Here is a 13,508-nt window from a genome sequence, read left to right on the forward strand (position 1 = left end):
CCCTGTATAATGTATAGATAAATCAGTGACCGGCCCCTGTATAATGTATAGATAAATCAGTGAGCCGGCCCCCTGTATAATGTATAGATAAATCAGTGACCGGCCCCTGTATAATGTATAGATAAATCAGTGAAGCGGCATGAATAGATTTGGGCACTAGAGGGCGCTATATCACTTTGTTACGGTATTTATTCAAGCGGGGGAGTCGGGTTCAGATTATTTGAAAGACAATTGGTTGTGTTGGTTCTGGGTACAGATAAATGTCATGTAAGGAAGTTTTACTTTACTGAGAGGGTGGTAGATAAGTGGAGCAGCCTCCCGGCAGAGGTGGTAGAGGGTAATACAGTGAGGGTATTAAACATGCATGGGATAGGCATACGGCTCCAGTGACTGGTTAAGGTTTAAGTCTTTACAGCAGGAGAAGGGGGTGTCCAGACGGGCCGGATGGGGCCGATCCGCCGGCAGGTTCTGGGTTTCTTTATTCAGGACTTTATTCCCCTCCCTGATTATTTTCAGTCGGATTAATAAAATTAATTCTCTCTCCTCGCTCTGCAGCCCCGCCCAACCCGATTATCAGCGATATAAACGATAATTCTCTTTATTCGGGGGAAACCGCGTGACGCAGATTTAACCAATTATCTCAGGGTTTATACCCCAGTCTCGGGGTGAAGGGGCAGATTCTCGGGGTCACACAGTCCAGAAGCCGACTCCGAGGATCCGATTGGTGCTTTTCTGCCTGCTATGTCACAGCTGGTTTCCCTGCTTGAATACAGGTGACTTCATTCAGAATAAGGGCCGTTATTAGAGCCATTTGACTGCCGCTGTTAACGAATCGATGCGGTTGGGTCTGTGTGATGGGCTACTAAAGGGTTAACGTATTTTATAAAAAAAATTTTACAATAATAGTCTATAAAGCACTAATATATTTGGTGCTAACGACTGGCGGTTAGCGGGTTAACCCCCCCGCCCCCGGAGGCAGACTTCGGGGGTCTCTGCCGTTCTAAATGAAATATTTGTGCCAAAAAATATCTGAGCCTCGGCAAAAAAAACCATCTGATCCGGCTCTATAACGGGGCGGATCCGGGCTCTGACACCCCGCGGGGCTGTTACGTAATCATTACCAGCGCAGGGTGTATTGATCGCGGCGGATAATCCGATTAACTTCACGGTGAAATAAAACGGAGATAATGAGCGGGCGGAGAAGGTCACGTGACACACATCATGACCCTTAAAATATTTACACCGCCCCACACACACACACACACCTGTGTAAAAGCCCGGAACGACACCCTGAGATCCCCCCTGCTGAAGATTCTGACGTGAATTCTACAGTCGGTGTCAGACTCACCGGTCACAAGCGCCCGGTCCCTGCTTTATCAACCGTTCCGTCCAGTTTTCATTAAAAAAGGAAGGGAATATTCTGAGAAGAATGCTGCGCGAATGCAATAAAGTTTTGGTTTACTGAATTTCTTTTTTAGCTCAATAATAGCATTTTTTTGGAAGCTTTATTTAAAACTTCAAACAGAAACACGGTGTCCAAACGCATTATCAATCCTTACCAACGTTACCGCGAGGATCTGGTGACCGCGATTTGTGGCTCTGACTCTAATAAATATATATATTTTTTAAAAAAACTCAATTATGATACATTTTTAATATCATTTATTTGTAAATCTAATATTTATAATAAAAATAATCATTATTTCTGCTACATACGGTATATTATAGTGAATCGCGCAGATTTCGCAATAAATGTGATTTTATCATTTCGGGAATACATTTTTTCGGGGTTTTGGGTGTTTTTGGGGGGCCTCAGGAGAATGTTATCGAGGAACGATGCGGAGCTGGTACGCGGGGGGTAGGTTTCCCACCCCGCTGATGGATGGGGTGAGGTCGATGAGATCGGGGGGTGTCGTGGGCTGCAGATCAAAGTTTTGAAGGATGGTGGTGAAAAAAATGAAAAGTTCCATCCGAGCCAAACCCTCGCCCAGACAGATCCGCCGCCCTGCAAGAGAGGACGAGACCGGGTCAGACCCCTCAGAAACACACCGACAGAGACACGGTCCTCCAAGGGCCACCGGGTCCTAATGACAGTGACATGTTTAAGGGCCGGCCCCTCCTAGGGCAACCGGGTACTAATGACAGCGACATGTTTAAGGGCCGGCCCCTCCTGTGGCCCCCGGGTATTATATAAAGGTTATATAACGAATACGGAGCGACTTCCCATCTCTGTTATATAAGCCGCTGTAACATGATATAAAGAGATTAAAGTGACCTGCGCGGCCTGCCCTTTATATAATACCACATGATCCGATGACTCAGGGACGTACGCCCGAAAATTAACCCCTCGTACGACGGTAGACACTTATCTCCTGAAGATACAGTAACTCGGGAGCGGATACATAGCAGTAGTGGGAATCGCGGTGACCTCTTATCGGAGGACCGGAGAGAGCGCTGGCTTCGTGTCTTTAGAGATATCCGTCTGGGGAGATAAATGGCTTCCCGGGGGCCTAGCAGCCCTTCTGAAGGGTAATAAGGAAGTTAGCGCAGCCGTGTCTGGAGCGGATTACCTGCAGAGAAGGGCATGAAGGCGTCATTAGCCTTGAAGCGGTTATTCTCATCCAGAAAGTTCTGTGGACTGAACCTCTGCGGCTCCTCATACTTGGTCGGGTCGGAGTGGACCGAGGTCAGCACCGGAATCACCCCCGTGCCCTGAAAAAAATCAAGGATATTTACCCCGCTTCCGTCCGTGATCCATCACCTCCTGGTGGCCATCGTGATGTTCCTCACTCCAAGTCTATGTCCTATCAATGCCACCCCACCCTGTGACCTGCAGCCCCGTCTCCCCTACCTCACAGACGGAGGTTCTCCAGGGCCGGGCCAGGAGATGTCTGTAGGACCTCTTAGATGTTCACGGGGGCAACCACATGGTTCTAACACCAACCCGCTTCCCCCCAGTCCTCAGTCCCTCTGAGACGTCGGCGCGGACCACCGGGTGCATCACCTTGGGGAGCTGGTAACCCCTGAAGCAGGTGTCCTCGACGACGCGGTGCGGGAGGCTCAGAGGGATGACGTTGGTGAAACGCTGGATTTCGTGGATCACGGCGTCGGTGTACGGCATCCTGCTCCGATCCTCTGCCGCCGGGCGGCGGTTCCTTCCGATCACTTTGTCTATTTCCTCGTGGACTCTCTCTGGTCAGAAAGAGAAGAAACGGAGAGTCTGAAAACACCTTAAAACCACCTCGTTTAAAGCAGGACTCAAAGATGAAGCAAAGAGTTCTTATGCAGCGTACGTAGGGTCTGACCTGAATCAATGAAAAAGTCCCAGGCTGTCGTTAGCGGGAAAAGCTGCATTATTATTATTATTTAATTGTTTTTATATAGCGCCATCATATTCCGCAGCGCTGTACAATGGGGAAATTTGGGCTCTTTCATAAAATATTCTCAAATCAGAAGAGTTAATCATTTTGATGGCTTTACTGCTTATGCATTCTCTCTCTCTCTCTCTCTCTCTTTCTCCCTTTTTTACCCGTTTTATTTTCTGCCCATAATATAATGTTTTCAGCCATTTTTATAAATTCTCGCTCTGTTATCTGAGCCCCAATCTACTAGACAAACCCCCCGACTCCTACTCCCCATACTGCCTGTGGGGAACAGAAGAATGGCTCAGTCTTAATCACCTGCCAGACTCTTCTACTAATGAAAGTCAATGGAGGAACGGACTTCATTAGCATAAAGGAATGCAGAACCAATATAAATATTATTCGATTCTGAAGTACATTTCAGTTATGTTTTAATAAGTAGTCCTTTAACATGTTGGTATATAGATTGGGTCCACACCTGCCTCAGGGTTAACATATAACAGATAGATAAGTGGAACAGCCTCCCAGCAGAGGTGGTAGAGGGTTATACAGTGAGGGGATTAAACATGCATGGGATAGACATATGGCTCCTGAATCTAAGACAAGACCAACGACTGATTGAGTCTTTACAGCAGGAGAAACGGACGACTAGACGGGGGCCGCCGGGGGGCAATCTGCTGGCAGGCTCTTTGTTTCTAAATAATAGAGATTTAAAGCCCTGCAATATTATACGAAAAACCATATTCTATATCCAGAAACCGAAGCGTTCTGACCCCCCTGTGTATAAAGCATGACCTGCAGATAACACGCGAGCTGTAACACGGAATGTATTATCGCGCGTTACTGTAACACGGAATGTATTATCGCGCGTTGCCGTAACACGGAATGTATTATCGCGCGTTGCCGTAACACGGAATGTATTATCGCGCACGGAATGTATTATCGCGCGTTGCCGTAACACGGAATGTATTATCGCGTGTTGCCGTAACACGGAATGTATTATCGCGTGTTGCCGTAACACGGAATGTATTATCGCGCGTTGCCGTAACACGGAATGTATTATCGCGCGTTGCCGTAACACGGAATGTATTATGGTGCGTTGCCGTGCGGAGAAATGAACACCCTGGGAACCGGAGGATTTTGCCGGATTATGCGTATTATTTCCCCGGCCATTCTTTGCAAACTATTCTTTTGGGTTGAGATCGTTTTGCGGACTCGCGTTACCCGGGAAACGCCTCCGAGAAAAGAAATATAAGGTTAGAAGCAGAATCGATGGAATTTGTCATAATTCCCAACGCGGAATTTCTCAGGGTCTGTTTGACTTGGAGTCGCGTGATAGGTCGGAAAGCTTTATTGCCATAGAAGCATTCTAAGGGTCCTAAGAACAGATCTTTCCTAACACGCTTCCCCTCGGGTTAATATTCATTATTAATATATGGATACGCGCTCTGTCGTGGTGTTTGGTTTCCTTAGGTTGCCGGCCGGCAGCTTTATCGCCGTTGCCAATTGGGTGGCAGAAAAGGACAAAACGGAGCTTCTGCCGCTTTAATTAACGCATGGGTCTGGATATGTGGATAATTATTCCCAGCTAATAGGGAGGATTTTTATGAATACGATTAACCCCCCCCCCTATAATAAAACTCGTTCTATGAACGGAGTCATCTGTATTAAAGCAGGGATTCCAGCTGTGTTAAAGCAGGGAGAAAATGCCTTTGATTTCTGTAAAGCTTGGGTTGTTAAGCCGGCTGGTTAATCTGCCCCAACCCCTGGGCAGCCGGGTGCACCGAACGTACCGTCTCAACGCTTTATACAAATAACCAGCCCGGCCCTCGGGGCCCAATGTCTGCTTAGTATTACTCATTACCGATTCCTCCCCGTCACCACATCGAGCCAGAAAGGAAGCGCCCCGAGGATCAGTAATTACACCGAGCGGAGGTGCCAGAAATACCTCCCTGCATATTATGTCACAGTATTTATTATTACATCATTAGTTACATAATATAAAGGCGTTTCCCCCAGATTATATAATAAAATCTTTTATAATTATCAGAACATGCAGCATCCTATATCATATAACCCCTCCCATTACTCCATATAACCCCTCCTATTACACCATATAACCCCTCCCTACAACCCTCCTATTACTCCATAAACCCCTCCCTATAACCCCTCCTATTACTCTATATAACCTCCCTATAACCCCTCCCATTACTCCATATAACACCTCCCTACAACCCTCCTATTATCCCCCTTTAACCCCTCCTGCCCTATATATATATCCCTCCCTATAACCCCTCCTATTACTCCATATAACCCCTCCCATTACTTTATATAACCCCTCCTATTACTCCATATAACCCCTCCCATTGCTTTATATAACCCCTCCTATTACTCCATATAACCCCTCCCGTTAGGAGCTGTTTCCTTGCTTCCTACCGGTAACACCCGGATACTTCATGAGGATCAGGAGTCCGTATCTCAGGGTGGTGCTGACCGTCTCGGTTCCTCCAAAGAACAGGTTGAGCGTGGTCATGGCCAGGGTGTCCGCGGTGAAGCTGCTCGCCGGGTTCCCTTTCTCCTGCGGAGTTGGTTATAAAACGCGCGTAAGAACGTTGAAGAATGACGGAAAATTCCTTCATTCCCCGTAAAATGAGAGATTCCGATCCCACCTTGTGCATCATGGCCAGAAAGCAGTCTACGAGGTCCCGGGGACAGTCCTCCTGGAAGGTCTCCTCGTGACGCCTCACCATCTCCTGAATGCTGCGCTTCATCTTCTCGAAGTTCCGGAAAATGCGATTGTGGGGTCCGGGCAGAAGCCTCATGAGCCCCGGATAAATGTTATAGAACTGGAGGAAGTAGAGAGAGTTATGGAAGCTCCAAGCTGATTGGCCCAACGACTTCACAGAAACCTCTATGATCTTCCCAAAATCTTTAATACATAGTTAACAAAACCTACTAAATCTTAACCCTTTCCTGACTCCCCTTTGTTCATTCTCAAGGCTAAATCAATAAGGACTTATGGTGAAATATCGTATATCCCGCCAATGGCCCCATCCGGCCCCCGTCTAGTCGCCCGTTTCTCCTGCCGCAAACCTTAATCAGTCGTTGGTCTCGTCTTAGATTCAGGAGCCGTATGTCTATCCCATGCATGTTTAATACCCTCGCTGTATTACCCTCTACCACTTCTGCCGGGAGGCTGTTCCACTTACCTACCACCCTCTCATTAAAGTAAAATGTATTGATCTATCTAAGATTCCTTACATTTCCAATATGCAAAAGCAAGAAGGTTTCGGTTGATGACCTGTGCAATTCTTCAATTGGCCACTAGGGGGTCAGAGCCTTTGCTGTGAGCTCATTGGCTAGTTCCCAAGCTCATGGTCTGTGTTTGCCTCCTAAATATGATTATCCCAGCTTGTGCTGAGTGAAGTTCCTTATCCTACATTCCTGGGTGTTGAGTAACACGATAACCATAGAATGTACCCTCCAGCACTCAAACGGTTAAAACACTCTCAGGGGGGCACTAAAAACAAACTCAAAGCGAGTGATACATTTCGAGAAATCGTCACCAAATTGTTTTACTTTACTGAGCGGGTGTTAGATAAGCGGAACCGTCTCCCAGCAGGAGTGGTAGAGGGTAATACAGTCCCTAAAGTTGCATTAAGCCATATTTAGCACAATAATTATGTCAGATGCCATTTTTTCTGAGGAACCTGAAAACCAATTTAAAACTGGGAATTGGGTCAAAATATAGGAAACTCACATTTTTCCCTATAAAACAACCCACCAGAAATGGAGTTGTGACTTCATGAAGATTCTGCCTCGGCTCTCTCATTGGCTCATAAGAGAGTAGGCAGCCAATAGGAGAATTTGCATCTAACCATCTTCATAACATTTTTAAGGAGGAAAAAATGATTTTGGATTTTTTATTCTGCTCTCATAAATCTCTATTTCCATTTTTTTTTTAAATTATGATTATCAATTAATTTATTAATTAAACGTATTTATTTTTAATTTATTATTAATTATTAATAATTATTAATTATTATTTAATTAATTAATTATTATTATTATTTGTTTTTTTCACCGTTCCCCAGCCGGAGCTGATCAGGCGGAAGTTGTCGTTGAGTAACCCGAGAAGGCTCAGGAATTTCTCGTCTTTATAATCAAAGCGGTTTCCGAAGACGATGTTGCAGATGACGTTGGAGACGGCGCGGCTCAGGTAGAGGGTGGGATCGAATGGAGTCTCTGTGGAGAGAGAGAGGTGACCCTGGTGTGAAGTGGGATACGAGATCAACCGTCAACGGGCAACCGCCGGCGGCTCTGAAGAAGGGAGGAGCCGACTGAAAAATCCAGTCTGTGTATCCAATAAGGACAGCCCATTGTGTATAACGCCGACCAATAGCAGAGCCACGTCTGACATGTTATGTCGCCAGCGAGTGATGACTTGCCCTATGGTGAGTCCGCGCTCGGCAGCGATATGTCGCTCAGTAACTCACCTTCTGCCATATGACATCCCATCAGAAATGGAGTTGTGACATCATGGAGGTCCTGCCTCTGATCTCTCATTGGCTGCCTGTGGCTGGGTCTGGGTGTGTTAGTGTGAGTGTCAGGGTGTACGTGTGTTACTGTGTGTTAGTGTCGAGCATCTAGTTGTGTTAGTGTGAGTGTCTGGGTATAGTGTTGTGTGCGTATTAGTGTGTGTACATGTGTGTTAGTGTTCAGTGCCTTGTATAAGTGTGAGTGACTGGCCTTTGCTCCAGTAGGTTACCTTTTCAGGTCAGTCCACGCTGAGTGGGGATACTCACGCTTGGTTTTCCCGATCTCTTCCAACAAAAACTGGGCCTCTTCCTGGATTCGCTCCTCGACGCTCCTCTTACCCATCCCAAAATTCCTCAAGGTGGCGAGAGCAAAGCGTCGAAGGACCTTCCATTTCTCTCCGTTGGAGAAGGCGATTCCTGGAGTCAGAGCGTGGATTACTGCGCATGTACTCATCGCACGCGGGTACCGCCAGTCTAACCTTTCCTTCTAAACTGTCTCTATCCCACCTCTAATATCAGGTTCTAGACTCTGTCACTTGGTTTCTTCATGGATCAAGAAATCACAAGACCTAGAAGTCTACTTTCTGGCGGAGGCTCCCATGATATGAAGTCTCTACCAGCGGAATGGAAAGACCCCCACGCTATGCCTGTCTTGAGATTTTACCCTTTTCTGTTCCCGCTACAGACTGTAGGCAATGTTTCCAGTTACAATAGCTTCATCAGTGACAAAATCCTTGCGTGTCTTTGGGCTAGCGGGACAACACAGACCCAATTCCCCAACAATCATCCCCAAAACCCAACACCCGGCTCTCAGATTATTAACCTGGAACCGAACAGCGCTACAGACTTCTCCCTCTATGCTGACCGTTCATAAAGCGTCTCCCTGACCATCGGAATTCCCTACCCGGGCCGGACCTGAAGACGTTGTTGGGTTCAGCGATCACATTGTGTTTGTGAAGTAGTCTTTACCCCCCTGCTCCTCCCGGGGCGCGCGGATCACATTACTGTTTGTTCGGGGTTGTATAGTTGTGTTGAATGTTCTCTCTCGCGGATAATAAAGCGGTAATCCTCGTATCGAGTGTTCTGGAACTCGGCACAGATATGATTTATATCTTATTGTTTGTCTACATGATCTGGGATGGAGGCCAGAAGAAGAACGCGAGGTTCCTCTGTACCAAAGGTGTCTCCCCGCTCTGTCTCCCCGCTCTGTCTCCCCGCTCTGTCTCCCTGTTCTGTCTCCCCGCTCTGTCTCCCTGCTCTGTCTCCCCGCTCTGTCTCCCCGCTCTGTCTCCCCGCTCTGTCTCCCCGCTCTGTCTCCCTGCTCTGTCTCCCCGCTCTGTCTCCCTGCTCTGTCTCCCTGTCTTCTCCCTGCTCTGTCTCCCCGCTCTGTCTCCCCGCTCTGTCTCCCTGTCTTCTCCCTGCTCTGTCTCCCTGTCTTCTCCCTGCTCTTTCTCCCCGCTCTGTCTCCCCGCTCTGTCTCCCTGCTCTGTCTCCCCGCTCTGTCTCCCTGCTCTGTCTCTTTGATTTCGCCTCTTCTCTTCTCCCTTTTTTCTCATTATCTTTCCACCTTTCTCTCTTTGTTCTCCCTGATCTGGTTGGATGTAGAAGGATCCCTGGGTTTGGTTCTAGTAAATTATTTATATGGGGACCGTGTGGTTTTTGGGGAAATTGCTCTTTACCGTTCCCTTTGGTGAAGGAGTGAACGGCCGCGAAGTCTCCTCTCCCGCTGAAGTTATCCGCCTGCTCCACCAGAGCCTCTCTCACCGCCCGGTACCCGTAGAGAATCACGTTGGGTTTCCGTCCTAGGTAGACGGTGAAGACCGGACCGTACTTCTTACTCAACTAACGGTGACGGAACACGGAAGAAGAAAAGAGAAAAAAGAGGGAAATTCCGTCAAATGAGAAACCGCGTATTTACGAGAAACCCAAAGTATCGATAATTTATTCATTACAGGTTAATTGAATTCAGAGACGGCAGACGTACGGCCTCCAGGGACTTGACCAGGTCTTTGGTGTCCAGTTGGTGGAGATTGCCCAGCAGGGGCAGAGGTCGAGGGCCCGGGGGAAGTTTGCCTCTCCTCTTCTGGAGCAATAGTAGGTAGGAGAGACAGAGGACAACGAGGCCTAAAATGAAGGAGCGGAGCTCAATCTTCTCCCAGCCTGAGAAATGAATGAGAGCGATAATTACCGGTGATTAGTAAACGATCCACGCCGGCTCTTCTCACCCTGCAGAACTAAGCTATTTATCAATGGTTCTGATGCTCTGTTTGTCTCATGTAGGAGTCACAAAATCTACTGGCAGTGATATATTTAATGGGTTAACAGGATAGTGATGTGTAACAGGACCCAATGACGTGTTTAATGGGTTAAAGGGACGGTCTCATGTAAAGTGACCTAATGACAGCGACGCGTTTAAAGGGTTAAAGAGACAGTCCCGTGTAAAGAGACCTAATAACAGTGCCGTGTTTAATGGGTTAAAGAGACAGTCCCGTGTAAAGAGACCTAATGACAGCGACGTGTTTAATGGGTTAAAGAGACAGTCCCGTGTAAAACGACCTAATGACAGCGTCGTGTTTAATGGGTTAAAGAGACAGTCCCGTGTAAAACGACCTAATGACAGCGACGTGTTTAATGGGTTAATTCTCTATAATTTAAGATCTTGGACTTTACTGACACTGAGCACATATTTTGGTAAAAACGCTAATAAATGTACTTTTCCACCTAGTTACCGGTTTCATAACTGAATAAACCATTAAAAACATCATTTCCGGCTCAGAAGTTGTGGTTTTTCAGGTAATTAACCCCTTTTAGAGGAAACGAAGTTACAGATTAACCGAAATCCGCTAAGGAATGAAAGGCCTTTCTTTGGCAGATTAATCAGCAGTTCATTTGTATCAATAAATAACCAACATTTCAATCAAAACCTGCCCAAATATACCTCGATGGCTGATTATCAATGGGGATTAATTAATGATTCCCGCACAAATAGCTTCCATAGAGATAAATACTGATTACGAACCCAAATTAACCCTAAAAAGCCTAAACCTCCTCCAAAACAAAGCAGACAGCTTTCTACGGGATACTCGGTATCAGTGACATCATTTTCTGACCTGTAGCTGCATTAAGAGACATTTCGGGGCTTTCTCTCTCCTTCTCTCACTTCTTTCTTTCTTTCTTTCTTTCTTTCTTTCTTTCTTTCTCCTCTGGCTTTTTTCTTTCTCTCTCCTTCTTTCACTCTTCTCCTCTCTCTCTTCTTCTTTCTCTCTGGCCGTGCTAGAATCGCCCTTACGTTCACTATATATATATATATATGTTGAGTATCCCTTATAGATTCCCTCCGTATAACGTGCGCTGTATCTTTGCGTAGGAGTGTCATGTACCTGCCAATGAAAGAAGTGGTGACCCCCTCGCCCCCCACCGCGCAGGTGCCGCCTTTATTCCAATATCCCTTTATCCGAAACAACTGGTTACTAAATATCAGATGTCATAAACTACAAACTATTAGCCAATCGGATTATTTACCAGCGCAACGTAAACAGATTAAAAACCCGAATCCGCGAGGACACTTTGTGCCGCGCTACGCATGAGAAAAGGTTTCCCGCTGGGTGCGCACCCGGCCTCGCCCCACGCGTGTCCAATTGATAATTGAGACAATTTAAAGATCATAATAATTTATTCATTAAATAGTTAATCTATACATTAGATTATAGATTAAAAATCCCGGTGGGGAAAGAATAAATATAACGCTCAGGAGTCTCCAGGACGCAAAGATTCCGATATCTGACCCAAAAAACGTAATTCTATTATTTGTTTAGAATTTGATACAAATCAGTTGATACAAATTATAAGGTGAAAAAAACCAAACAAAGACAAACATAAGAAACAAGAAACATCCTCATTCCGCCTCCTGTACAGCATGGCCTGTAATGAGCTTCTGCTGTGGCAGGGACCTGCTTAGTACCAGTTACAGGTTTCTCTACGATGTGTCCTAAAACTAAGGGAAAAAAAACTATTTCCCGAGAGAATATCCGCAGGGGGAAACCAGAAAGTAAAGAGTTAAAGAGGGTAAGTAAACTGGGGAGCTGATGGCATGTGGTCTCCTACTACACCGATGACATCACCAATGCCAACATGATGACCTCATAGAGTTTCTTGCCCTTAAAATTATAAAAAGCAGCTCAAATCTTTACAATTCTGTCTCCTACAGAAATTATTGAAAAAATTGCCTTGTTAATAAAAATTTTTATATTTTTTAACTTTATTAATGTAATTTGACATCACGTCAACAATTTATATAAATAGATGTCATTGACTCACACATCACGCAATCCTCCTGCCAACCAATAGAACGTTTTCTCCAAAAGCTGCAGAGATTCCCCCAAAAAATAGGTCCTCGAAACAGAAAGCTCCGTATCCCATAAATATAACTCCTCTTCATTTATAGGGACACTCATTATTATTATTATTATATTACTATTATTATTATTATTATTATTATTATAATTATTATTATTATATTATTATTATTATTATTATTAATATTATTATTATTATTATTATTAATATTATTATTATTATTATTAATATTATTATTATTATTATTATTGTTTTTATTATTACTAAGTGTGTTATATGTATGTTAATTAATATGATAGTTGAGCGGTTCCTTTAAATTTCAGCCTCGTCCCTGTTGCAAGTGCAGAGTCCCTCCCATACGCAGTTAATAAGTGGAACAGCCTCCCAGCAGAGGTGGTAGAGGGTAATACAGGGGATTAAACATGCATGGGATAGACACACGGCTCCGTTTGACAAAATGCCCGAGTTCTGCGTATGAAGCAGTTTCACGAATAACTTCCACTTCACACCCAGCCCCGTCCCACGCGCGACGAATTCATAATGGCAGCAATTTCCAGATTATAATTAATTATTCATTAAATATTCCATTTATAAAGCAGAGAAATCACTTAATTTCCCAGGGCGTCTTCCATGAAGAAAAACATTTTATAAATAGAGCGATAATAAATAGAGCGCTACGGGAGCGGCATTGTGTTGACTAAGAGGATTATTCTCCGACGTTTACATAAACAAGCGATTTGTTAAAGAGAAACTTCCACCCGATTGTCTCATTCCCAGTGTTAGATTAAAAATTATTTTCTAAATTATTGCCCTTTTTTTTAACCCAGGTGTAGTTTTGCCCCATAATATATGTTTTCAGACAGCCATTTGTATGATGCTCCTTTTCATACAGTCTGTGGGATACAATAGAACGTCTCAGTCTTAATCACCCAGCCGGACTCTCTGTCTAATGGAAGTCTATGGAGGAAGGGACTTCATTAGCATCGCCATAAAGCATCAGCTCAGTGTGGTGTTTGAGCCGGGAAAGTCAGCCAAAATATCACATGACTGACAGCGACGGCGGCTCCAGATCTGCAGATAAAGAGGGGTTGGTGGGAGAAAATTATATAAAACCAAACATTACTGTATACAGCGCTGGGGGGTTATATTACTGTATACAGCGCTGGGGGTTATATTACTGTATACAGCGCTGGGGGGTTATATTACTGTATACGGCGCTGGGGGGTTATATTACTGTATACAGCGCTGGGGG

General features: G+C 45.2%; 1 protein-coding gene across 1 annotated transcript; it reads right to left on the reverse strand.

Moving 5' to 3' along the window:
• Positions 1 to 1,823: 1,823 nt before the first annotated feature.
• LOC128502706 (cytochrome P450 2F2-like) lies at positions 1,824 to 10,896 on the reverse strand. The gene is made up of 10 exons (XM_053472597.1): positions 10,884 to 10,896; positions 9,885 to 10,024; positions 9,580 to 9,742; positions 8,168 to 8,317; positions 7,447 to 7,607; positions 6,032 to 6,208; positions 5,799 to 5,940; positions 3,005 to 3,192; positions 2,571 to 2,712; positions 1,824 to 2,005 (listed from the first exon to the last, which is right to left on the reverse strand). The coding sequence occupies exons 1-10, from the start codon at positions 10,894 to 10,896 to the stop codon at positions 1,824 to 1,826; spliced, it is 1,458 nt and encodes a 485-aa protein (XP_053328572.1).
• Between the last annotated feature and the right edge of the window lie 2,612 nt (positions 10,897 to 13,508).

The sequence above is a fragment of the Spea bombifrons genome, chromosome 8 (genome assembly GCF_027358695.1).
Source record: "Spea bombifrons isolate aSpeBom1 chromosome 8, aSpeBom1.2.pri, whole genome shotgun sequence".
Lineage (NCBI taxonomy): Eukaryota > Metazoa > Chordata > Amphibia > Anura > Pelobatidae > Spea > Spea bombifrons.

Bases quoted from the DNA above. Each gene is read 5' to 3' on its own strand.
- LOC128502706 (XM_053472597.1), bottom strand. The intron at 7,608-8,167 runs GTGAGTATCCCC...CTCTCTCCACAG, and splicing joins AGAGATCGGGAAAACCAAGC to AGACTCCATTCGATCCCACC. The intron at 3,193-5,798 runs GTAGGAAGCAAG...CTTTCTGACCAG, and splicing joins GAAGTATCCGGGTGTTACCG to AGAGAGTCCACGAGGAAATA.